The following is a 23832-nucleotide window of genomic DNA, read 5'->3' on the forward strand; positions in this document are numbered from 1 at the left end:
AAGAAAAGAAAGAAAACCAAGGTGAATAAAGAGACCGTCAATTCATCCCGTTGTCTATATCGTCATCAGCAGTCAATCTCAAGCGGTGGCTGCGTATCAAAGGTAGCACCTCGTCGTCGTCCGTCTATGTTATCCACGGAGGTTTGACGTCGCTATCTCTAGACAGCCCGCAGACGTGGCCACATCGGGACTAGCGCCGCTCTATAAAAACTACAACTCTAAAAATTTCCTGGCCGTTTCTTTCTCTTCCTCACAAACGCGCATCCTTCAGACAGTGCTAACCAACATATCCAGTCTTGTTTTCCAGGGCTGGTCTCTAATTTTGGCTTCTGGCATTCTGTCAGGCCATATAAGGGTATTCAATTGCTGCGCTTAGCGATATTGTGATGCGTAGACCAAATTTCAGGGACTTCATAAGAACTGGCCGGGCATTTTTTTTTCTTGTTGCGCGGGCAGTGTCAGAGAAGTCAGACAATCGTTATCTAATTACACAGAGGTGTGTATACATCCGTGGTAAAAGGGGAGGGGAATTTGAGGGAGCCATGTTTTACATTTCATCCGTCTGTCTGTTAATATTGTACAAGCCTGTTCAAACACAAGAAAATATAAAAAAAATACAAACGATTAAGAGCAAAATCTAAGGCTCAAGGGTGCCAAACAGAATATCTTCAACGCCATACCAATGCCATAAAGCCAAGTGTATATCTATTTACCGCACTGCTGGTCAAGCGCTTCCGCCGATTTGGAAACCCAGGGGCTTCAGGATTCTATCACGGACGATCTCGTTTGCAACTTTGCTTCCGTGCTCGAGTGCAATGGCTCCAATGACTGCGTACATAGCATGGGTGTATATCGTGTCAACTCCAGATTCAGTCAGGTCGTGTTGCTAGATCGTTTGGTCAGCGGGAGTTTCTTTGCTGCATACATTTCAGCACATACCATTCTTGGTACCCATCTCATAACCTCATTGATGCCGTAATGTCTAGCTAAAGCGGACATTTGCTTCTTCCGTGTCAATTGAGACCTCGTGTTCTGAGACAAGACTTCGAGACCCTTGAGCGCAGCAGAGTCATATGGCAGCCTTTCAAACGGATCTGGCTTTGAGGGTTGGGCGTAGGCCGTAGGATTTTGAACGAGGGCAAGAGATGCTTGGAGGAGAATTATTTGCTTCCCTGTGGCGGAAATACTATTAGCAAGTCATATTTCCCTTTCGCTTCCTTTATCTTCTCATATGTGGGCGCAGCGTCTTAGTTGTGTATAGGAACGTACCAAAGTAGGCCAACCGATCATTGAACCCCCTCCGTCCTTGATCAAAACTTTTATGCGTAACTGCTTGCCATTTGACTTCTTCCGACAGTAATTTGTCCCCGTTTTGCCCTAGCATTCGCACGTAGAAGTTGTCGAGCACCGCAGGGTCGGAATTGACCTTGAACTCAGTCTTATTCGGAGATTCACGCAGTCGGACCGGAGCCTTCATGGCAGAAGGGGTTTGCTGCCATCTTGGGATCGAGTTTGACACAGCCTGCTGTTCTTGGGGAGCGCGGGAGGATGATATTCTTCGTCGAGAACTCGGCTGAGACTGTGAGCAAAATGGTAGAATGAAGCGAGGGGCGCGCCTGCACGCAGGCTGGGCAAACCCAGCAGCAATTGTCTGGAGAGGAGATATTTTTGAAGCCATTAGGAGCAGTCGATGGCCTGTCAGCTATTCATTCGAAGGTATCAAGTGCCCGTCACAACGTCGTCTTGGTTCAGCAAAGGCGCAGATGGTCGAAAGCTACGAGATTTCTCACACGATCACGCTAGCCCCGATTAGGACAAGTGTCGAGCTCCTAACGACTCCCACTATGCCAAACACAACGACATCTATCATGAAGACTGAGTATACCATTCCACCATGTACACCGAAAGCGAAAAATTGTATGGATGCTCTCTATCAGACTCATTACCACTTTTTTCAGCTCTCGTTCCATGGCAATATATCTCTTTCCCAAGAGGATAATCGGACACCATGCTAAAAGTATACCCATAGAGAAGAAAGGGCTCCTTTCCAATTATCCACCGTATAATATGAGTACTAGTTGATAACCTGATATGCGTACAATCAACTCGTATGGAGGAGACATGCAGAGCTTCCGCTGGGATACCCCGTTAAGCAAACCCACGGAAGTTACTCGCCCACACAATCTGACTCCAGCGTAGAGAAGATCCAATGCTTCCTATTCTTAGAAAAAGGACTTGATCTTTCTGTTTGCTACTCATTTCATCCAAATCAAACGTCACTTTTGTACACATCTTCGGTTTCCTATCTAGATCAACCGAGGTGTCATGCGTTGATAAGTATATTTCACTATACAAGGAGTGTTTCTCAAGCTGTCGTCCCCCATACTGCCTTGTGGGACTGGCCTCGACTCTTCCTTTGACATCTCGCGTGGGGATTGAGAGCCTTACTGGGTGTTTGTCATATTTTTCTCTATTTGGCTACTGTTGAGTCTTGCAGCGTTTAATGGGTGAAACGGGACCCGCGGGAACTCTCATAATGGTAACTTATACCGCTAGAGCCCAAGCTATAGCTGCTGTAACTTCCCCACGGGAAGGGAATAGGGCGACCAGTTAAACGAGAGGCCAGGAATGTGGCCACGAGGGTGAAGCGGCAGCTTGCATGTTGCACCTGAAGGAGCAACAGCCCAGGACAGACCGGCAGATGGGCAGCTAGATAGACCCTGAAAACAGGCCCTTCCTCTCTTCTTTCTCCGTGTCCTCCACGTGCACTGCCTAGAGTCTTTGATATCCAAACTAGGCATTGGCTAGAACCTTCGATAGAACATAGATACCTAGCTGTCCTGCTTGCTCACGTTATCTGAAGCTCAGACTTTTGTCTCGTTTAAATTCGCACACATTCTCTCCCTCTTTCTCCCCCTCTCTTATTTTGTTCCTTACATATTGTCTACCATCACACATTTGCACGCTCTTAGCACTCTCTAAGTAACAACAAGCCTCGTTCCTCCTCTTACTACACACTTCAACACGCCGCAACTGTCTCTGCAATGCCTGTTACCATGAACTTCTCTTCTGGCCCCCGTGGCATCCAGCGCCGTACTCCAGGATACTCCTTCGCTCAGGGCAAGGCTGCTGCTACCAACAAAAACACCCATGCTGAGCCTGAAGCCTTCAACCAGTGTGACTTCTCTGTCACCCCCTTATCTCCTCGACCAACTCCTCCAAACCCACCACCAAGCCCGGTTTAAGGACCACTCGGCAAAGCAGCCAACATTTTCAAACTCATCATAGCTCGAGAATGCTATGGTATCAAAATCTGAGGCCTCAATGGCTCTACATGTTGAGAAATGGAGATACGACAAAATAAAATTAAAAAATCCGTCTGTTGAACAACACTACTGGTCGGCCATACCACTACTACGCTATTCTACTATTCTACCACCAAAAGTAGTAGTATCAACAACAGACGACAAAAAAATATCTCTATCTCCTCTGAATGTATATTTTATTACCACTTTTCAAGCTCAACAATCCGGATTTTACAATAACAACATTAATGCGCCCTTACCGACTAATGGAATTTTCTCTGAACTCGGCAGTTTTTAAATTACAAAAAGACTTTTCAAAAAAAAAAAAAAAAAAAAAAAAAAAAAAAAAGGTGTGGGGTTTTATGTGGAAAAAAAGTGAAATATTATGTGGCTTCATTATTGTCAAAAGTGTTGTGCCTAGTTTGTATGTAGAATACATTAATGAGATCCTTAGGCATTTTATGTTGCCTGTGGCATAATGCTTAACGTCCCTGCCTACACAAAGAGAATTGATACCTAATTTAGGTTCAAAATAGTGCAAGGAAGACCCCATGAAGGATCTATAGTGGATAGCACATAAGATTTTCATCTTATTAGGATAAAGTAACTAGAAATGGATGATGGGTTTCAAACAAGGACATAAACATTGAGCAACAGGCAATGGTACAAAGATGAAAGAGCAGTCAGAAGCCTGGTGGCCCATACTTTAGTAAGGAACTTAGAGCAAAGCCAGGGCAAGGGCACTGGTAAGAGTCAACCCAACAACAGTCCATCCAGTGGTAATAACCTGCTGGTTGGTCAACTGCTTTCCTAAATCCCAAACAAGATGTCTCACGCCATTGAAGCAATGGAAAGTGAAGGGCAGAGCCATGGTGAACTTCATGGCAACTTTGGCGGCAATAGGGAGGGCAGCAAAGGCAGCGGCCAAAGAGGCAGATTCAAGGTGCCATCCGAGTAGTGGAGAGACGAGATAGGCGCTGGCAAAGATATAGAGGCCACCGGAGAGAATGGCACCAGTAATACGGTTAAGACTGGACAGGTACCAGGTTATCTGTGGTCGGTATATGCTGAGATGTGGAGAGACGGGGCGGTTAAGGCGCTGTTTGGCGAGGATGTTGTTAGGCTCAGCGGTGCCGGAGGGAGCCGCAGAAGATGTTGCAGGTCTGATATAATATTTTTTAATTAGTTCTTAAGTTGATTAGATATGCGCTTATATGCCCATTCCTCGACCGTCAACGTTGATTGAATCTCAGGGTTATCCACCTCCACAACCCACACCACAATCATGCCAGGCGTGTAACAATAGAATCTGAGGTATATCAATGAAGATACTGACCTGAACTGAGCATAGTTTCCAGCTGCAATGGCAGCCGGGCTGGCGAACTTGGATACCGAGTTTCTGAATGCAGATGGGTGTTGTGTTGCAACTAGGACGACGATTAGCACCAAACAGTCCGTCAATTGGCAAAGATATAACCACTTACGTCGTCTCAGCGACTGCTGCGCTAGCCTGTTGGAGAACATCTTCGCGTGTGATTGAATTGCCCTGTTATGTCTCTGCTCTCAACGGGACATCATAGGCGAAATCCCCAAACCAGAAACGTCCCGAACAAATAATGAAGTTGCCCTCGGCTTATGTAAGGTAGAATCGGCAGATATCGGAGCCAATCACAACCGCGCTAATTCCAAACACATGACTGGAGAAATATTTTGCCGTTAAGCTCCATTTCGGGAAATGCAGTGGTGGAACTGGCACAAAAACTTCCCTTCTCCTTCCTTTCTTCTTCTCCTCCTTACATCAAGGACCTCAGCTTTCATCTCAGACCGGCTTGTTGCTACAGTTCCTGTGGATGATACGCTCGGAATGAAAGAGATGCTTTTTAGCGACATCTCACTCTAAGCTGCGGCATTCTGTCGTGGCTCATCGAGATGGTCATGAGGTTTTGAGAGTGAGAAAGCATATTTCAACCCGTCGTTAATCGCCCAGTCCACTCTTTCAATGAGCGAGCTGGGTTTCATATCAGGGTCACAAATTACTGTCTGTGTTTAGTTATTATCAGCAGGTTCTATTTTCTGCGAGGCACCAATATTAGGTCCTTTTACTATCCGAGTTCCGGAGTAAACACGGTCCAATAACATATTTCAATCTAATTGCATATACGAATAATATCTATCCAAAGCTCTTGTCATATCTTACATGTCTAAAATATGCTTGCAGAGCAGGCTTCAGCTCGACTGCTCCATCATTAATTATCAACTGAAAACGTTGCTTCTCTGTTGTCATCTGCACTAAATATGCTGAGTAAGCACAGACTCAAAAATGGTCACATGACGTGTCACGCGAGCAAGGTGCCTCGGTCCTCGGCCTGTGATGTCTTGCTGGAGAGCCGCGAAAGCGAAGCGACGTTTCTTCATGGCATCCTTCTTGGGGGGAAATGTCGCCTGGATATATCATTCTTTTTTCTTGCAGTCGTCCTGTCCTGCGTCCTCCCTAGTCCCTGAAATCTCACGTTCGCTTTTCTAGACTAGAAGTATAGACTACATACCGCTGATACCCTTGACTTTAACTTGTCGACGATGCCTTTCACCACCGAACTCACGCGGAAGCTAGGGATCAGAAGTCAGTTTAAGTCTTCAATGCTCGCGAGGCCTCTTGTGCAGGTTATGCTAACAGATACCCAGTTCCTGTTGTCCAGGGTGGTATGCAATGGGTTGGATACGCTGAGCTAGCATCCGCCGTCAGTAACGCTGGCGGACTTGGAATCGTACGTCCTTCACATCTGTCGAGCCATTTCTGTTCTGTAAATGTGATTTGATTGCTAACGGGTATCAAATAATGGCAACAGCTTACCGCCCTGACACAACCTACTCCCGAAGATCTCCGAAAGGAAATCCGAAAGACCAGGACGATGACCAAGAATCCGTTTGGTGTCAATCTCACTTTCCTGCCCGCACTTACACCGCCTGACTATCCCGCCTACGCCAAAGTCATCATTGAAGAAGGAGTCCGCATCGTTGAAACCGCAGGAAACAACCCTGGCCCTATCATCACGCAACTGAAGAAGGCCGGCTGCACCGTTCTCCATAAATGTACTACCATCAGACATGCCAAGTCGGCTGTCAAGCTAGGCGTGGATTTCCTCTCTATCGACGGCTTTGAATGCGCTGGACACGTTGGAGAGACCGATATTACAAACTTTATCCTTTTGAGCCGTGCCAGACAGGATCTGGGTGTTCCGTTCATTGCATCGGGTGGATTTGCGGACGGCAACGGTTTAGCTGCTGCACTGGCGCTAGGTGCATGCGGAATTAACATGGGTACACGATTCATGTGCACTGTTGAAGCACCCATCCATAATAACATTAAGGAAGCCATTGTGAAGGCAGATGAGACGGACACTCAGCTGCTTCTTCGCCGGTGGAGGAATACATCCCGTCTGTTCAACAACAAGGTTGCAGCGGAGGCGTATAAGATCGAGAAGGAGAGCCAGACGGGTGAATTTTCCGAGCTTGCGCATCTCGTTAGTGGAAAGCGTGGGCGTCAAGTCTTTATCAACGGTGACGTGGATTATGGAGTAAGTCCATTTCTCCCCGTTTACCCCGTTCACCCCCGTCTTTTCTTTACTGGAAGCACAATTCCGTTTCCACTCTTTTTTCTTCTCCCTTCCCTTCCCAGGTTATAGTTATGCTAACTTGTATTCTTCTCTTCCACCGTGGAATAGGTCTGGACTGCGGGACAGGTCATCGGTCTTATCCGTGACATTCCAACCTGTGCCGAGCTTCTCACTCGTATCGAGAAGGAGGCTGCTGAAGTTATAGCAGCAACCAACAAGCTATATAAACCAGCCGCGCAGAGCAAGCTGTAGATGCATGCAATGGCGATTAGAAATCGGACCATCATAGACCCGACTAAGATCTGTTTGAGACTTAAGACCTGCATAGTTGTGTCAGCCTGAGCTTACCGTGCTTCCTATCTGATAGAATAGTTTTTTTTTTTTTTTTTTGGCCGTTTCTTCCTTTTGTACATAATAGACAACGAACTGCCCGTATCCGTCTCCAGCAGGACACTTTGCACCAAGCACTCCGTAGAAAGAAACAGTTGCCATGCATTATCAGCATGTCTCTCTGTCTGGATGCTGGCTGTCACCGTTTCTCGTCCAGGTTCAAAAATCTCCGGCCGCAAGGGTAAGGATAAAAACTAGCTTCCCTTCCGCAGACCCCTGGACCGAGATGTGGAACCTTGCGGGCGGGACCCAAAACAAACCCGAAAGCTCTTCACAGCCTGCGTGCGTGCGATCGATTTTCTTCTGCCTCAGATGCGTTAGAATAATAAGACGAGGGCAGAGTTAGGCGAGCTCTCTTGGTACACCCGACACAGCCGACGCTTGCTAGAAGCTATGTAGCCTGGTACCGTAGTGACCTTGCCGGCGCCTGTCACACATTGCGATTTAGATCTCAACGCGAGCAGGAGACATCGCAATCCCGGTGCGCCAACGGCAGCGAATAAACGTCCCGTAGGGCTCGCAAAAGACAGCAAGTAATGCAAAACATTGGGCACAGAGACATGCAGGAAGAACAAAGGGAAGCAAGAGGGAGAATAATCCAGCTGCAACCTGTGCCCCCTTTTCCTCCTCTTCCCTCCCTCCTGAGAAGGGCGAGGCCTCTTCGGGGCGATGCAGGTTGCCATGGACGAAAACGACTGGTTCTTTCAGTCCCGTCTCCACAGAGATCTCGCTGGCCAGGGTCTGCCCTGCTGCTGCTGCTGCTGCTGCTGCTTGCTGCTCCCAGCGTGATGCCCAAGTTGCTGCTTCACTCGATCCATAACGACAGACTTTTCCAAACACCTTCACGAAAGCAAGTGTGTCCCTGAGCGATTGAGAAGCGTCTGGAGGCCGCTGCAGAACCTCCTGTGCCGTACATAGTAGACGCTGGAAGGGTGTTATTTGGCCCCCTTTCACGCCACGGCCTGAAGATCTTCGCTCCGTCTCTTCCAGGGGAGAGAGCAGAAGAGCAGAACTCATATTATTATTATTATTATTATTTACCTTGCGTTTGGTTATCCGTTTGGCTTTCTCTCTTCGTTCTTTTCTTTGCTTCGCTTTTTCTTTCTTCCTCCCCCCCTGCTCGCTTCGGCTGCATCGGCTGGAATCGTTGATATAGCTTCCTTTTGTTATCATCCCCGGGCCTAGCAGAACCGAAAGCTCTCCTCCCGCCGTTGCAGCTATCCAAGCGAGCACCTCCAACTCTCTTCTCCTCCAGCCCACCGGTCCGCTCTTCACCGCTCAGAGCCATGCCTCTGTTTGCCTCTCTGTTCTCCCGTCGACGTTCTCGCCAGACGCGAGAGAAGGAAGCAGCGTCAGCGTCGGCAGGCAATGATGCTGCTGAGGCGTCTGCAGGGCAGAAGAACGGGACTAACCATAAAGCTCCCCGGGTCGAGCTCGATTTTCCGCACATCAATCCATCGTCGGCAACGAGCCAGCCCGCGGCCGAGAACGAGCCCCGTACGCCAGCTCGAGGCGATGACGACAAATCCGTGAACCCAGCTTCGGTAGAGCTGCCCGTGTCGCCACAGAATGAGCAGCCAGGGTCCCCAGGGATAATGGTATCCAAGAAGCAGTCGTTGATGTCAGTACGGAGTGACGGGCAGCAGCCACAACCACAATTCTTCAAGGAGGGGAAGAGACGGGCTCGCCGAATGTCTGTCTTCTCGTCTCTCAGATCTAGACCGTCGACCGCAATGTCGACCGCGACAGAACCAGCTCCAGAGCTCCAGATGTCGCCTGTCACCTCGCATGTCAACCGGCCCTACTTCCCTCCAGACCCAAGGTTCCAGCTTGACTTGAAGCCAGATGTCTTTGGCAAGGCCTTCACCGGATCTAGCCTCCCTTTTGTTGAGGAGATGTTTGGTAACAATGGTGGTGAAAATAATAACTCTGCTGGATCGCCTAGTCAACAGAAGAGTGACACTTCTACCACCGCCGCCACCACTACCACATCCTCCCTAGATCCAGGAAATAATGTTTCACGAGGATGGTTGTTACCAGATTTACAATCAGTTATGGATGGAGATACCCTGAACACAAACCATACAAATGCTACATTGAACCAGTCCAGTTGTTCCGCAGACAATGATGGAACAGCAAACCAGGCCACCCCCCATGCCAACTCTGAGAAGATAGAAAAGACCTCCTCAGAGAGTCTGCCATCCCCTTCCTCATTACCCCCACTACCTGCTTCGCCAGAACCAGGTTCACCCAAATCCTCTAGCCGGAACTCTCTAAAGAGGCTGCTTAGCAAAAGGATATCCCTAGAGACACAGCAGGGTAGTACTCCAGCTGACACCGACTCTGCTGCTCCAAATGGTGTGACCGCGTAGTAGCATTGGATAAAAGATAAAGAGACTGTATTAAGGCATCGTTATTCTGATTTTATCTTATCTTTTTAGGCGTCCTTGGGTATTAGCAAGATCCAGAGCACAATAAATTGATACACCCTTGTCTTTTTTTGGTATTTTTTTTTCTCTTCCTTGACATGTTATGTTGCCAGAAAAGAATGCTATTTATAGGCCAGACGTATGCAGAGGGATGTCGAAATATGCAGGTGAAGCATACGAAAAGCCATGCAGGTACGGAGTACAGCTCCCTTTCTTTGATAAGCTACATATGTCTGGATATATCCTCGCTTACTTAATGAGTAATGCATAAATTACACATGTCTGGTGCAACTTGTCGTATCCAATACTGCCCCCTTTTGCTGAATTGAAGGATACCTGTCACAAGAAGCCGGCAACCAGTAGTCAAACACTTGACTGGACGGGACAGCTAGGCTGACAAGATCCTGGCATTTCCAGGCTCAGCTGCCGTCCCTCTCCCCTTTTGCAGTGGTACCGTCAACTACAGTTGATAATCCCTTCTGTGGCTTCCGACTATGTCTATATGGTCAAGACTAGAGCTCTTAGCCCTCAGGAGAAGGTACCTAGTAGCATACTCTGGAAGTCAAAGGAAACGCATCAGCTGAAAGCTACGTTGCCAAGTCATCAAGCCGTAACAGCTCAGCCATGAGGTCACAAAGTAGTAGCGTCTCCTTTGTTTATTCCGTCTAACCAGGAATATGTTCATCCACAAAAGCTGGAAGGCAAAAGAAATACCTTGGACGGGGGATGTTGTGGAAGGTATATGCTTATGTAAGTCATGAGTTGACTTTCGGTTTTCGGTAATACAAAGTTCCGGTAAACTGGGGCTGAGCCCGTGCGCAGGGATCCACCTGATGAACCTCAACCTCAAAGTTGACTCCTTGCCCTACTTACGCGTACACGAGAATGATTGTTACAGGTTATTCGAACTGTGCTAGGGGAGCCATTATACCAAGATACGCATTGTTGGAGCAGTTATGGCCGTTGATAATGAAATATTTATGAAGTGTTTTGATTGAAAATTAGAACCGTGAAAAAAAAAGGCAGAAAAAGGCTGCAGGAAGAAGTGAAGTATGCAGTCGCAAATAGAATATATTAAGTACTAAGCATATTATTATCTAATAACAGGAAAGCCAACAGACAGTGGAGGTGGATGTTCTATCCCGAATCTCAACCCCTTTGGGTAACATAAGGAACAGAAAGGAAAGGAGAGACACGGTGGCATTGGCCTCTAGAAGAAACCACCAAGATGTATGCCGGTTGATGTAGGCTGAATCAGGCTGTGATCCAAGACCATCGGTGTCAAGAAGGGAGTTACTAGGCCATCTAGAGGATGTTCTGGGCAGCACACTTGAGGTCGACGTTGGCGTTGACGAGACCAACCTAGAGAGTTTGTTAGTTATGCTGGCGGAAGAGAGGATTGTATAGGGATGAATGCTTACCTGGTTGGTGTCGCCGACCTTGCAGCAGGAGACCTGGGTCTTGCAGTTGGAGTTGAGGAGGTCCTGGACTCCGATGACAGCTGTAGAGATGATATGTTAGCGAGAAGCTCTTTTTTTTTTTTTTTTTTTTTTTTTTTTTTTGATACCCCGGAATGGATAGTATGAGTAACTTACCAGCAACGTCGACCTTGGAGCAACCCTTGAGGAGGGAGAAGTCGTCGAGGTTGAGGTTGTCGAGGATTGGGATGAGGCCACCGGCGGTGAGGGGAGCGCCGACCTTCTTGGTCTCAGTGTTGCAGCAGGAGACCTGGTTGCCGTTACCGCAGGCAGTGACGAACTTCTGGAAGTTCTGCTGGAAGTTGGCCTCCTTCTCGGGGGTAGAGACGTAGCCAGCACCGGGGTGGGCAACAACAGCGGTGGCAAGGGCCAAAACAGCGGCGGCAATGGAGAACTTCATTTTGACTGATTGGTTTTTTGGAAGAGGATTTCTCTTAAAAAAGAAGAAGTCGATTGTTGGAGATTGAGGCTGTTTTGGAAGTTGTTGTGAGATGCTTGAGAGTGATGCTGATGGAGAAAAAAAAGTCGATGGATGGGCAGACTTCAAGCTCCTTATATAGACATTCTGGAGAGGTTTGACAGTCACTTTCGGACTGAAAAAAGGGGTTACTGGCAGACAATACTGTGCAACAATTGAACTCAAACGCAAAGGGAGATATCGTCTTTGCCACATTGGGGTTGGGTTGCAAATCCCGCCGCCCATCTCGTTTACACGGGAATGTGGTATGGCCTGTATTAGGATCGGCGGGTCTAAGCTGTACATGCACGGGTTCAGTTCTAGATGGACTTTTCCACTCTTGACTCTAGTAGTACTTTGGCCTAGAGCAGAAGAGCGAGCGCCGCCAGCCCACCCGTTCATTCTCCGCCGCCTCCGTCTCTTGCATATACTGAAAACGAAAAGGAAAAAAAAAATCTGAACTCGCTTTGATCCTACACAAGTCCATACCTTGTAGACTATGAGATGGCAAGCGAAGCCATGGCATCAGCAATGGAACCGATCATATTAGGCAAGAAAGACGATTTGAGCGCTTCATGTCCAGTCATGTAGCTCTCCCACAGAATGTCACACAGTGTGTAAGAAGGGTACATTCACCCTTTTCCTAGACAATAGCTGTATGACCTCAAAACGATATCTGCATCCTGGATGTTAATTCCAAGTCCCTCCTCAATGCTGGAAAGCCACAATATTGACTTATTGCTTTTTCCAGCAAAGGGAAGCTCTCGATTGGACCGGGAAGCAAGTGACTGCATGGGGGGAAACAAATCTCCAACCCAACTGCCCTGCTGGATTTATGTGGATCCCCACTCCATTCTGGTGTTTGCAGTTGATTCTCATACATCGATCTCGCACAAGAGAGTTATAAGGGAGGATAAGCTACTATTACTCGATGGAACCAACAAGTCAATTTCTTCATGCAATTAAACTGACCAGGGAATAATTTTATTTCATATTTTGCTGATAATCAGGTCAGGGAAGTCCCAGCAAGCTTTTGCCAGTTGGTTCAATAGTGCGCAAGGGGGAGGCAGGGCTGAGGCGGCCGCGGACGCAGGTAGCAGAGACCTAGGGCGCGTAAGAGCTTTCCCTTGGGCTCATCAGCAACAAAGGGAAAGCTTCCGTTTTCCACCAGCCTGGTTGACTAGGTTGTTTAGACTGCTTGACCAAGGATCTAATAGTCCCATGGCACTAAGCGGTCCAGAGCATCGCATACCATTATTTTTCTCTCTCGCTTCAGCTCAACTAATGACTAGTAGACATGTTTGTTAGTTACTGGCAACACTCTCCCCACTGCAGCAGTTTTCGCTTCAGGAGTTACCTCCAGTCCATCTTCGTGGTTCCTGCGTTGGAGTACGGCAAGCTCGAGGTCAAGCTACGGGGCATCCGGACGGTACGTATTTGCCTGCACGGTTGTACAAGTGTAACGTCCAAGCCATCATGCATTGCCAGCTTTACTCTTCAATCTCTCTGCCACTCCGATTGCTTTTCTTTTCGCCGCCCCCTGATTCGCTCTGAGACTCTTAGCAACCACTGGCCGCGTATGAAGCCTCGAGAATCCCTCTAGGGGCGCTGCTCTACTCTGCTATCCCTCTGTGCTGTTTCTTCTTAGCGTCGCCGAACCTCAGCACAAACTCCTACCCCAGGTTTTGGCCGACTATCACTGGGATCAACTTCCCGTGTTATTCTTAGCCTGGGGCCAAAAACATGGAGAAGGGCACTGCGAGTCAGTCCAGCACAGGTACATGCTTGGATAATCCCCGAGCCAGCGGGCAAAAAGGGAAAAGACGATCAGGGGAGGCAACGTCAAAGCTGCTGGTTTCCCCGTTAAATAAAAATATTATCTGAAGCTTCCTTCTGTTTGCCTTTTGGAGATGTTGTTTTTGCTTCTTCTTCTTCTTCGTCCTCGTCTTTTCCTCTCTCGCCCCGAAAAGAAAAAAGTCGGTAAACGGACGCTGACATAAGCTATTTACCCTGTTGATCTGCTGCCCAATGCAGTCTAGCGTCTGCTGTCCCAAAAGCGCAAGTGATCGGCGCTTCCCCCATACTTTCGTTTAGCCCCTTTTTTCTTTTTTTTTTGTTTTTTCTTCCTTTGCTGCTGCTTCCGCCGCCGCCGCCGCCGCTGCTGCTGCTGAAATGCTGTCGCGGCTTCACTCGCTACACATCTGAATCCCGGCCTCGACTAGGAGACGTCAGGTATCCCTCGAGTAGGGCCAGCAGGCACTTAGACAGTCCAGATTCATACACTTGTGGGTCGCTGAAGGCTGAAGCTGGCTATCCAGAGGCATGCAAATACTTCACTTCAGACCTTTTTTCAACTCCTGCAGAAGCCAAATTAAAACCAGTATGCATAATGCGTCTGAGCAAAGGCCGCTTCCACCTCTCGGTTGTCACTTGATGTATCCGATCTTCAGCGTCGGATTATCGATTTCTTAACAAGGAAAACAGTTGTCGATACAATTTTTTGGCAGGCCAGTTGGCAGCCAAACTAAATGGCAAAACCACACAATCCGTACGGGTAAACCAGGGATGAGCTGAGCCAAATCACCTCAACTCTCCTTTTTCCTGGCTGTCAATTCGTGCACATGGATGATCGGATCAAATTTCCTCAGAGGCTATCCGTGGACGACGCCGGTGCAACTTTCATGCCAGAGCCCTGAAGTCTCTGGCGCTGCTTATTCGATATCAACATGCTGGCTTCGTCTTTTTTTTTTTTTAAGCACTTCACCTGTTGTACAACGGCCGAGTCCTGGAATCCTAGATCACGTTGGGTGGCTGGACAGGCTGCTATTATTCTCCGCTTACAGGCTTTCGCTGCCGTAAGACCCCCATTCTCCTCTCGTCTGTCTGGGCGGTCTGAGGGCCCGCGATCAAACGCCAACTATTCCCACTCAAACTGACCTAGAACGTGATGATGGTCTTCTCCATTGTCAGTGCGAAAAGATATTTTTGTCTTTTCGACCCACTTCGATATCAAACTTCCGGGGTTGTCTATTATTCTTTTCTATCATCTCCTTATGCTCAGCTGGGTGGATGTCGGTGTACGATCAAATTTTTTTACCCTTCAGACTTTTTCCGACAAGGCCTTATGGCTTTGAGCGGTCAGGGAAAGGCTCGAGAGTAGCTTAAAAATAAGAAAATTGGTTCCTGGAAGCCAAAAACGACTTTGATCTATACGGAGTGCTCCGTACTTCTTGGGATAATTGATTTGAGAGCATTCTCCACTCGGATCGCCCAGTTATTGGGGGTCAGTCCGTCATTCTGTGGCTAGAAGCCACCCATCCCCATTAGCTATGTGATGCATTTCCTTGGTTTTTTTACGTAGTACTTCTTCCATTTCATCTCCAAGGTGGGAGAGGATCGGAGATCGAGAGTGGCATGCAGCGAGATCAACTTCCTGACTGCATGTCAGCAGCGGGCAAGATGGCGAGATTGCAATAATATGTGCATATACAATGCAGTTATCTCTTCGCTGTCGTACAGAGTACAAGCCGCTTTTCAATTATCCATTCCCTTGACAGTGAGATAATATTTTTATTTTTTCCTGTCGATGACTTCCTGCTGCACAGTTGACCTGCCACAATCAGACGGGGGGAACAATATCCCCTCCAGCCAGCAGCCTTTGCTGTTACCACGACGTGAAAGATGTTCTACCCACGATTCGTTCTCTTCACCCGTCAACCAGGCTGGCTGAGAAGAATCGGCAAATATTTGATTGACGGTGGTGATTCTTGCCTTGAAAGCAGTGATATGCTCGTTGATTCCCCAGTACAAACCTTTTGTTCCTGTTCTATCATTTCCTTCCTCTGTCCCTTCTCCTTTTACAGGCTCGGAATTTTTTGTGGACATCCATGCCAGTGACGCTTCATGTCTCTATACAGCATCGACTTGCTACCACCCCGACCAACGATCGTTCTACTGAATCAATCCCATATCCTCTCCCTTCGCTACACCTCAGGCCGAAGAAAAGGCACCATTGCAGCACAGCAAGATACCTACCCCGCCTTTCAGTGCGTTTCATCCTACCCTTCGCTCCTGGCTAGTAACTTGTCACCAGTTTGTCGATTGCAGCTTGTTTGGCGTACGACCCAAACACATGTGGGGTAGAGTAGAGTGTGTCGTTGGAATGCCGTAAAATGACATGAAAAACATGTTTACTTGCATCTAACTCGCAGCAGTCTGGCTCTCGGTGAAAAAGGAAATCCTGCAACTCTCTCCGTCCGGCGTGGCCTTAGATGTTCCCTGCCCTCACACAGGGCGGTCTTGTCATCCGTTATATCGGTACCTCAGCCGGGTTGCTCGCCAGCAACCTAAAAGGGAATAAAAAATTAGAGTCCCCCCAACCCCCCATGTCAGACATGCGTGCACGTTAACGACCCGTACCATGGCCTTAACGCGAGAAGTTTGACATTGGAATTTTAACCAAAACAGTGAATTGCAGCAGGTTTGTTTGCGGCTTAGAAGCTTCGGCCAGATCTTCCAATGTTTCCCATTTGCCTTGACCCCGCAGCCTGTGTTCATAGGTAATTACGTAGTTTCCAAAAATATAGAATTCTTTTTCTGAGTCGTGTTAAATCCCGATTCTTTGGCCAACCCGCAGACGCCTTAGTAGATTCTAGACTCCTTTGGCTCCTTTTTTTTCTCCCTTCCGCTGTAGATAGGGCGATGTGGTGTTTCTTTCCTCTGATTATTTTTTGCGTGGTCGGAAACCACTACCGAGCTTGGCTTGTAAAACTATACGTGGCCATTTCGATAGAGAGCAATGTTGAGCATAGATGCAGCCTGACAGAAGGGATAATGCCTGGACAGGTCTGTGTTAATATCCATATCGTTCATATACGTTTAACCTTCGCGTTTGAGTCGCTGTTCATTCCATGCACCCTTTGGTACAGGCTATGTGCCACGGAGAGGGGCTGTAGCGGGGTATTCCAGTATCAGGTAAATTTCCATAGCCTATGAGCGGATTGCAAGTATCAAAACGTACAACATTCATCGCTGTTGTATACAGATAATGGGTAAGTGTTGCGGAAATCTAGAAGTTGCTTGATATCTAGCATAGAGAAACGTAGTACGAGGGGTATGCCTCTGGGGTACAATTTCCTTAGAAGCCAGTCATGAAGTCTCAAGTTATCCATCAGGTATTTAAGACGAAAATAGAGAATATAGTAGCTAGGGACGGCATAGGCCACATCTATCCGGTACACCTTCAGTGTGGTGTTGGCGTTCAGGGTTGGCGGTCTGGTTATTTGCGTTTTTAGTCTTTTCATTTTGTGAATAAAAACGTAGTTAAAATGCCACTTGCCGCGATTACAATCCACCCTGGTGAAAAGAAGCTACTACTATATATACCAATACACTATTTTCCCTAAATATACACAATTAACCATGTATATCCTATACTAACAGCCCTAATTCGTGAGAATACCTCAAGTATTCCCATCTTCAAGCAAAAGCCAGCTCGCGGCAATTCCATATCACGTGCTATCCATTTCAAATTTATTATTAACATCACTAATCCAAAAGAGGCTAGGATATTTTCCTATTCCTTTCAAGTTCCATGCCGTCCTTGATCAGAATCCAACTCCCCTTCGGCAAGTTTTGCAATGACACACACACCAGACGGGTACAGATGGTTTCCTATGTTTCTATACCATAGCTTCATTTATACTCAATAATGGCCGAGGATGCACCTGCGGAGCCTACCCGTCCTGCTGACGAACCCGGTTCCCCAAAGACAGAGCCTACGCCGAAGAAGCTCGAGGATGACGAAGTGCCAGGAAAAAGTGAAGAACATGAGAAAAAGAAGGATGAGGTAGAAGAGGGTGAGGTGAATTTTGAAGAGGTCAAGGATGGCTCACAGCCTCCACTGCCGGATGAAGAAGTTCCTCCCCTTCCTGATGAGCCGGTGCCAGGGGTCGTCGAAGATGACGGCTGGGATGCTATGTGGGATGATAATTCACAGGCTTATTACTTTTATAATCGCGTCACGGGGGTGTCCCAGTGGGAGAATCCTCGAGTTCCAGACGCAACAGCATCACAACCAGGCGCTTCGGGGGCAAACGAAGATAAGATACAACAGGCACCCAAACAACCACGAGCTGCAGGTGGGTATGACCCGTCCATACACGGTGACTATGACCCGACAGCTTGGTACGCCCAACGAACTGAAGAGGGCCCTTCTGCATCAACCGCAGCTGGCGTCGAAGACCCAAATATACTGTACACGGCTACAGGCACATTCAACCGGTTCACGGGCCAATGGCAATCTGCTGGCTTACGACCAGAGAACTTCAATGACGAGAACAAAAGTTATCGACAGCTGAACGCGTTCTTTGATGTCGATGCCGCAGCCAACAGCCATGAAGGGAAGAGCCTCAAAGCCGAGCGGAGCGGGAAGAAGTTAACGAAGAAGGAGTTGAAAGCGTTCAGGGAGAAAAGACGAGAAAGAAAGGAAGAGAAACGCAGAGCCTGGCTGCGAGACTGAGTCCTTCTTCTGCTTCTTTGATTGGTATAAGCTTTCTTTTTGTATACCCACGGGTTGTGGATTGTTTTTTCTTTTCTATACCCGAGAGGTTCCAGTCGTTAGATCTGTAGTCTTTTTGCATCAACGGGTGGGAGAGATGGTTGTCACGGTTCTTTTTTTGACCAGCATCTTGGGAACACGTTTCTGGCGTTGGGCTCTCTGGCACTTTTGTATATCGCATAGCCTTCTATCTAGCTTTTTGATAAATAATAGAAAATGCACTTAGTGTGTTGTGAATTATATTATACTCAACATCCTCACATCAAACTCCCGACAGACCAAAGATATTACAGAAATTATCTCCGAGATCTGTTCACGTGACCCTTTTTGAGGGGGTTAATTTTTGAGGGTATTTGATACTCTTGGAAATTTAGAGTCGAGGACCAATACAATCACATTTACAAATCTTCTAGGAACTTACTGTGAGTATTATCTCTCCATATACTCATAATATACCCTTTCGCTTCTGGATGAGTTGGAATCTTGTCGCAGCTAAGGTCTTAATACCCCTCCAAAAAACCCTGAGAACATTTTTTATATTCTCCTCATTGGGATCATTTTCCTACTATAACGCGACCCTACTCGAATACGTGTCTGATTTGGATTAGGAATCTCCGTATATTGACTGGCGTGCCTAGGGAAGAAACCAAATAAATCTTGTTCTGACTGGCGAGGCAGCGAAGTTGATACCTCGGATTGGAGCCTCAACGGACACAGCTGAGTTTTACCAAGCCAAAAGTCCCCATAGACATCCCTAGCTAGGTGCATAATTTTGCATAAGACCAAGATGGCTTCTACGGATGTGGTTTCTCTGCCCTTCGAGGCCGTGGATGATCTCATTTATGATGCACGAGCGGGTGATCTCGAATCATTAAAAGTAGACATCACAAAATTCAGCCAAGAGTATAACTGCTCTCCAGCGGATATAATTAAAGCAGCTATAGATACGGAGGATGAGAGCGAAGGAGGCACTGGCTCATGTCTCCTACACTGGCCCGCGGCTAATGGAAACGCTGGTACGTGATGCTCTGCCTATCTTTCAATACCCCTGAATCGACCGCTGACTCTAACCATTTTAGAAATATTAAATTACCTTCTTAGCCTGCTCAGAACTGAAAATGGAGTGCAAGAACCCTCAAACCTTCAGCTTATAAACCATAAGAACCATTCTGGAAATACACCGTTGCATTGGGCAGCTCTTAATACCCACCTAGAATGTGTCAAGGCGCTCGTGGAAGCTGGAGCGGACATTATTTTGAAGAACAACGCGGGCCATGATGCTGTTTTTGTTGCTGAGCAGTCTGACTGGAATGCTACTGCGACTACGCAAGAAGAGGACAAGGAAAAGGATGCCACAGAGGATGAAGCCAACGTGGAGGAAGCCGAGTCGTCTACACCGCGAGAGACTACGAAGGGTCAGCAGGTAGTGGAGTGGTTACTGACCTGTGAGAAGGGTTCGGATATGGAGAAGAGTGCTGTTGACGATGCTGATGTCCCAATGACTGAAGATGATGCTGGTCCAAGCAAGTAGTGACCGCAAGAATATCCTCGACTATATACAAATATTATCTTTGCTGCTTTGCTAGAGTTTCTTGTCGTTTACTTGACTGTGATGTATCTATGAATCAAACGTTTAGATGGCGGAGTCCTCGGAAAGTATTCATTCGTACGATTCCATTTATTATCTTCACTATCTAACAGATAGTAGTAGCAAGAGGCCATAACATTCACGACATCACATTGGTGCCATGAACACTTGATGTGGACGTCGACCTGGCCTGGCACTCGAACAAAACCTTCTATATTTACATAACATTTAGAAGGTCATAGACATCTCCAAAACACAGGACAGATGCATAACCATCGACGGTTGAGAAACAACACCAACCCAGAAAAGTAGAGAAAGGGAGGTTATTAGGTAGAGGATAATTAATAAAATTTGTAACAGTGAAAGACAAAGCAGAATAGGTTTTCGTGTAAGTGTATGCATGAAGGGCTAAAGACGAGGAAAAAAGAGGCGATACGAGAAAGAGGAAGAAGTAGAAGAAGTGTATCGGCTTGCTGAATAGGAGGAAGAGGAATGAGGAAGTAGAAGAAGAAGGCGTAAATGAGAAGAGTGCAGATATTAGGGATTAAATCAAACGGGATGTTTCGTCGAGGTCCATGGCAGCAGCGGTAGTTTTCATACCCATTTTGGTGAGGTTCTCAATTGGTGTCCTCCGTCGAACTTCGCAGCTGTCATCTGACCCGTAAGACCGTTGAGATTGGCCGTTTGGGTCGCTGTTAAGCGAACCATTGCATGATCGCTGCTTCGAGGCCGGACCAACGGCATGAGCGACATTGTCCATGCCCACTCTGAACTCACGGTCCCTCCAGACGATGGTAGCACCGCCAAAGACACTCCATACCCATATGGGTAGAGCAAGGGTCTCCCGGCCAAGCCAGGCAAGGAACCATTCCAGGAATGGTCGTCTGGCAATCGATTCTGGAGCTGGAGGGCGGGCGAAGCGCGGTGTGTTTTCGTCTACTTCGATAGTGACGAAAGAAAGAAGGGTTCGGTATAGGAAGAAGTCTGTTAGCATCCAGACGAAGGCGCTTAGACCCCAGACTAGCCCGAATGCAGACCATGTTGACAGATAAGTTGAGCAGTACTGGCTACCAGAGAGGAGGGGAGGGATGCCGGTGGTGATACCGAAAGCGAGGTAGGCAGAGCAAACGAAACATTCAATACCTGGCTCAACGATCGTAGCTAGAATAACTATGAATTTCCGAACGCGGATCCAGCGAACTCGGCGGTTAATGTAAGAGGAGGTGGCCATCTTGGTGACCGGTTGGATAGCAAGATCGCCGAACACAAGGTCATGTTTACCCCATTCTGACGGCTGGCCTTCCTCTTCTCCCTCGAGTTTGCCATTCCACATGCGTTCTCCGAGCAGGTGGTCCTCGCAGATGTTGTCAGAGAGGGAGTCCAGACCTGGTTTCCGGAGATATGGTCGAGAAGGTATGACATGGTTCTTGGTAACCTGGTCGAGGTGCGAACGTCTGAACATGGTTGACTTTCCAACGACACAAGGGGCAACGAGAATGGTGTTGATAGCACAGTACATCTTCGCATGGGAGGAGGCGAGGAATATCTCCTCTAATCGACCGCCGCCAATTGAAGAGATATATTCAATCGGAGAAGCTGGGGCGGTGTTCGTGGCCACAACACTTCCGGGAGCAGATTTCAACGCACCGTTCCCGTTCATAGCCGCCGCTGGAGGGAATATGGCATTTTTCTCAAAGTCCCTTGCGGCATCTTCGCTATCAACGTCAACGACGACTGGTAGGTGATGCACAAACTTGTACTTCTGGCCCTTTGAGTCCAGTCCGCACAGACGTTCTACCATCCTCCCGCAAACGCCTTTCCCTAGCCAGACATTGCAGTCGACCACCCAGACGACATCACCCTTTAGTTCGCGGTATGCTTGGCTCATGTTGCGAATCTTCGGGTTAGGTCCCAGCTCATGGTCTTCATACTTTGGCTCTAGGTAGAGACGCGCATCTATGTCCGGGAAACGCGCGAGGACTTTTTCTATCACTGGGTAAGCGGGATCGTCCCTTGACGAGAGACAGAGAGATATGCTGAGCTTGTCCTTGGGATAGTCTTGCTGAAAGCTGGAAGAAAGATTCTCGTAGAGGTAGGGCTCGAGGCCCTTGATAGGCCTGATAATGGTGACATGTGGGAGATTCAGATCAGAGGGAGCTCTCGTAGCCTTGGGAAGGGTTCTGGAGTATCTTCTGAATCTGTACCGGAAGGGTCTTGTTAGCGTTGGTAGCTACGTTGGCTGGGGAGCTGTGAACCCCATGGCCAGGACTCGCATGCAAGATCTAACAGCACAATAACCACAAGGCTAAGGAGGAGAGAACGTGAAGCTCACACTTGTATAGTCCCTATTGTGCTAACAGTAACAACAAAGACGTACCAGCCGATAGCCAGCCAGCCCGCAGCAACCAGCCAGAGACTCTGGCCATGTTGGCTGCAGGTGGTGACCGTGTTAACCAGCGCGCTTTCGGCCACCATGGATCGCAAGAACAAGGGCTGTCTCTAAAAAAACAAGGAGCTCTATTAGAGGGGCAGTCTCCCTCTTTCAGGCAGAGAGAAAGAGACGGGCAAGAGTCTCCTTTTGCTAGAGATTGTTTTGGAGGTGAATTCGAGCAGGCTTTCAGGACAAGCTCATACTTTTAAGGACCAAAAGATGGAAGAGAAAAAGAAAAAGAAAAAGAGCGTAAAAAGCTTGACCCCCTCTAACTATAACCAAGGAGACAAGGTGACGAGTAAAAATAGACACCTGGTTATGCGGGAGACTTGAGACGGGGGAAGAAGAGTGAAGGCGATGCTGATGGTGGGAGGGAGAGGGAAGGAAGAAGACCAGCTTTGTTTTGTGGCTTGCAAATATCAGCTGCCCTTCCCTCTTCTCTCCAGACATTCAGAGTAAAGGCCCAAAGATTATTAAGGAGTCAACGGCCTGAGGAGAAGAGGAAAAAAAAGCTCGAGAAAGAGAAGACGGCCCACTGGTCTAACTAATCAATCTTAAAGCCCGTGGATCCCCCGTCCTCGAAAGACGCCAATCAGTAAGGCGAAATGACTGCATGCGAAGCTTTGGAATGGGACGAATCTGATGCAACCCCTGTAGTTATATAGATCAGGTGAAGAGGGCAACGACAGGGAGGGACAGCGGCGGAGGATACACGATCTTGCTCGTGGACTTTTGAACTTACTTTGGTACTCCGTATTATCATCCTCCTCCTCCTCATCGTCGTCGTCGTCCTAAGCACTAGTAGGCGCCTTTTTCCTTCTTGACTTGCTGACGCAACGTCAGCTTCACCCTTTATTATTTCTCGAAGTTCCCTATTTTATTATTATCAGCCTCGGACGGGACTCCCTAGAGAAAACTAAACCTCTTGAAGCTCAGCCGTCACTTGGAAGTCTCTTTCGTGGCACCCCAAAAGCGAGCGATGAATGGTGTAAACCTTCTCCTTTTCTCCTTTTTTTCTCTCTTTCCTTTCTTTTCTTATGCCTCTTCTCTCCCCTTTTCCATAATCGTTCGACTATTTAACCCTTAGCCTCCCTGCGAACCCATGGAATCTTTTCTTTCATGATTATTTATTGTCGACTAGTCGGGTCGTTATTGCGTTTCCTGGGCCTGTTGGTGTTGCACCATTTTGCCACTTGCGGGAAATAAGCAGGTGTGTCAAGTCGCTCAACCAGGGTTGATTATCTGTTCCTGAACGGCTGTTTCCGTTAAGGTGACGCGATGGCCCTGGAAAACTCTTCAATTAATGGTTTGAATTGAAACTCCAGGCCTGCTGAACCTCAGAGGAAGAGAGGTGGGCTATTATTTTATTCTCTTGCCTTAGCATAGCGATATTTTCTCTTTTGCTGTCGGAGGACTCGCTTAAATCTTCGTCAATTATCCGAAAAACGGCTTCTGAAAACTCCACAGAATAATAAAATAAAATATGGAGAATCGGACGCACCAACAGGCTGGAGCTCATCAGCGGAAAATCGCCCGCAGTAGAAACTGGAGACTGCAGCTGGAGCTACGTGAAACGCTGCA

General features: G+C 47.7%; 9 protein-coding genes across 13 annotated transcripts; 5 read left to right on the forward strand and 4 right to left on the reverse strand.

Annotated features, from left to right (window-relative positions):
- Positions 1 to 724: 724 nt before the first annotated feature.
- TERG_04230 (uncharacterized protein) lies at positions 725 to 1678 on the reverse strand (the record flags this gene model as incomplete). 2 transcript variants are annotated; one of them, XM_003235129.1, is made up of 3 exons in its annotated part: positions 725 to 886; positions 940 to 1172; positions 1270 to 1678. In XM_003235129.1, 3 exons carry the CDS (start codon positions 1676 to 1678, stop codon positions 725 to 727), a joined length of 804 nt encoding a protein of 267 aa, XP_003235177.1. The 2 variants fall into 2 exon arrangements, with proteins under 2 accessions (XP_003235177.1, XP_047606213.1); XM_047749736.1 differs by having other exon boundaries at positions 874 to 1172.
- Positions 1679 to 3044: 1366 nt separating this feature from the next.
- On the forward strand, positions 3045 to 3245 carry TERG_12119 (uncharacterized protein; the record flags this gene model as incomplete). The annotated part of the gene is made up of 1 exon (XM_047751126.1): positions 3045 to 3245. The coding sequence occupies one exon, from the start codon at positions 3045 to 3047 to the stop codon at positions 3243 to 3245; it is 201 nt and encodes a 66-aa protein (XP_047606214.1).
- A 778-nt stretch (positions 3246 to 4023) lies between these two features.
- TERG_04231 (succinate dehydrogenase, cytochrome b556 subunit) lies at positions 4024 to 4829 on the reverse strand (the record flags this gene model as incomplete). Of its 2 annotated transcripts, XM_003235130.1 has the most annotated exons (3): positions 4024 to 4468; positions 4642 to 4732; positions 4790 to 4829. In XM_003235130.1, 3 exons carry the CDS (start codon positions 4827 to 4829, stop codon positions 4024 to 4026), a joined length of 576 nt encoding a protein of 191 aa, XP_003235178.1. The 2 variants fall into 2 exon arrangements, with proteins under 2 accessions (XP_003235178.1, XP_047604197.1); XM_047748220.1 differs by having other exon boundaries at positions 4642 to 4829.
- A 906-nt stretch (positions 4830 to 5735) lies between these two features.
- On the forward strand, positions 5736 to 7300 carry TERG_04232 (uncharacterized protein). 2 transcript variants are annotated; one of them, XM_047748221.1, is made up of 3 exons: positions 5736 to 5925; positions 5988 to 6880; positions 7028 to 7300. In XM_047748221.1, exons 2-3 carry the CDS (start codon positions 6215 to 6217, stop codon positions 7169 to 7171), a joined length of 810 nt encoding a protein of 269 aa, XP_047604198.1. In that variant the 5' UTR covers positions 5736 to 5925; positions 5988 to 6214; the 3' UTR covers positions 7172 to 7300. The 2 variants fall into 2 exon arrangements, with proteins under 2 accessions (XP_047604198.1, XP_047606215.1); XM_047749737.1 differs by having other exon boundaries at positions 5988 to 7216.
- Positions 7301 to 8448: 1148 nt separating this feature from the next.
- TERG_04233 (uncharacterized protein) lies at positions 8449 to 10712 on the forward strand. The gene has a single exon (XM_003235132.2). The coding sequence runs from the start codon at positions 8596 to 8598 to the stop codon at positions 9679 to 9681; it is 1086 nt and encodes a 361-aa protein (XP_003235180.1). The 5' UTR covers positions 8449 to 8595; the 3' UTR covers positions 9682 to 10712.
- A 6-nt stretch (positions 10713 to 10718) lies between these two features.
- On the reverse strand, positions 10719 to 12002 carry TERG_04234 (uncharacterized protein). Of its 2 annotated transcripts, XM_003235133.2 has the most exons (3): positions 11334 to 12002; positions 11160 to 11239; positions 10719 to 11100 (listed from the first exon to the last, which is right to left on the reverse strand). In XM_003235133.2, exons 1-3 carry the CDS (start codon positions 11977 to 11979, stop codon positions 11044 to 11046), a joined length of 783 nt encoding a protein of 260 aa, XP_003235181.2. In that variant the 5' UTR covers positions 11980 to 12002; the 3' UTR covers positions 10719 to 11043. The 2 variants fall into 2 exon arrangements, with proteins under 2 accessions (XP_003235181.2, XP_047604199.1); XM_047748222.1 differs by having other exon boundaries at positions 10719 to 11239.
- Positions 12003 to 17383: 5381 nt separating this feature from the next.
- Positions 17384 to 18193, forward strand: TERG_04235 (uncharacterized protein; the record flags this gene model as incomplete). Its single annotated transcript, XM_003235134.1, has 1 exon — positions 17384 to 18193. One exon carries the CDS (start codon positions 17384 to 17386, stop codon positions 18191 to 18193), a length of 810 nt encoding a protein of 269 aa, XP_003235182.1.
- An 826-nt stretch (positions 18194 to 19019) lies between these two features.
- TERG_04236 (uncharacterized protein) lies at positions 19020 to 19763 on the forward strand (the record flags this gene model as incomplete). The annotated part of the gene is made up of 2 exons (XM_003235135.1): positions 19020 to 19248; positions 19312 to 19763. 2 exons carry the CDS (start codon positions 19020 to 19022, stop codon positions 19761 to 19763), a joined length of 681 nt encoding a protein of 226 aa, XP_003235183.1.
- Positions 19764 to 20364: 601 nt separating this feature from the next.
- On the reverse strand, positions 20365 to 22295 carry TERG_04237 (uncharacterized protein; the record flags this gene model as incomplete). Its single annotated transcript, XM_003235136.1, has 2 exons — positions 20365 to 22018; positions 22153 to 22295. 2 exons carry the CDS (start codon positions 22293 to 22295, stop codon positions 20365 to 20367), a joined length of 1797 nt encoding a protein of 598 aa, XP_003235184.1.
- Between the last annotated feature and the right edge of the window lie 1537 nt (positions 22296 to 23832).

This window comes from Trichophyton rubrum (genome assembly GCF_000151425.1).
Source record: "Trichophyton rubrum CBS 118892 genomic scaffold supercont2.4, whole genome shotgun sequence".
Classification (NCBI taxonomy): domain Eukaryota; kingdom Fungi; phylum Ascomycota; class Eurotiomycetes; order Onygenales; family Arthrodermataceae; genus Trichophyton; species Trichophyton rubrum.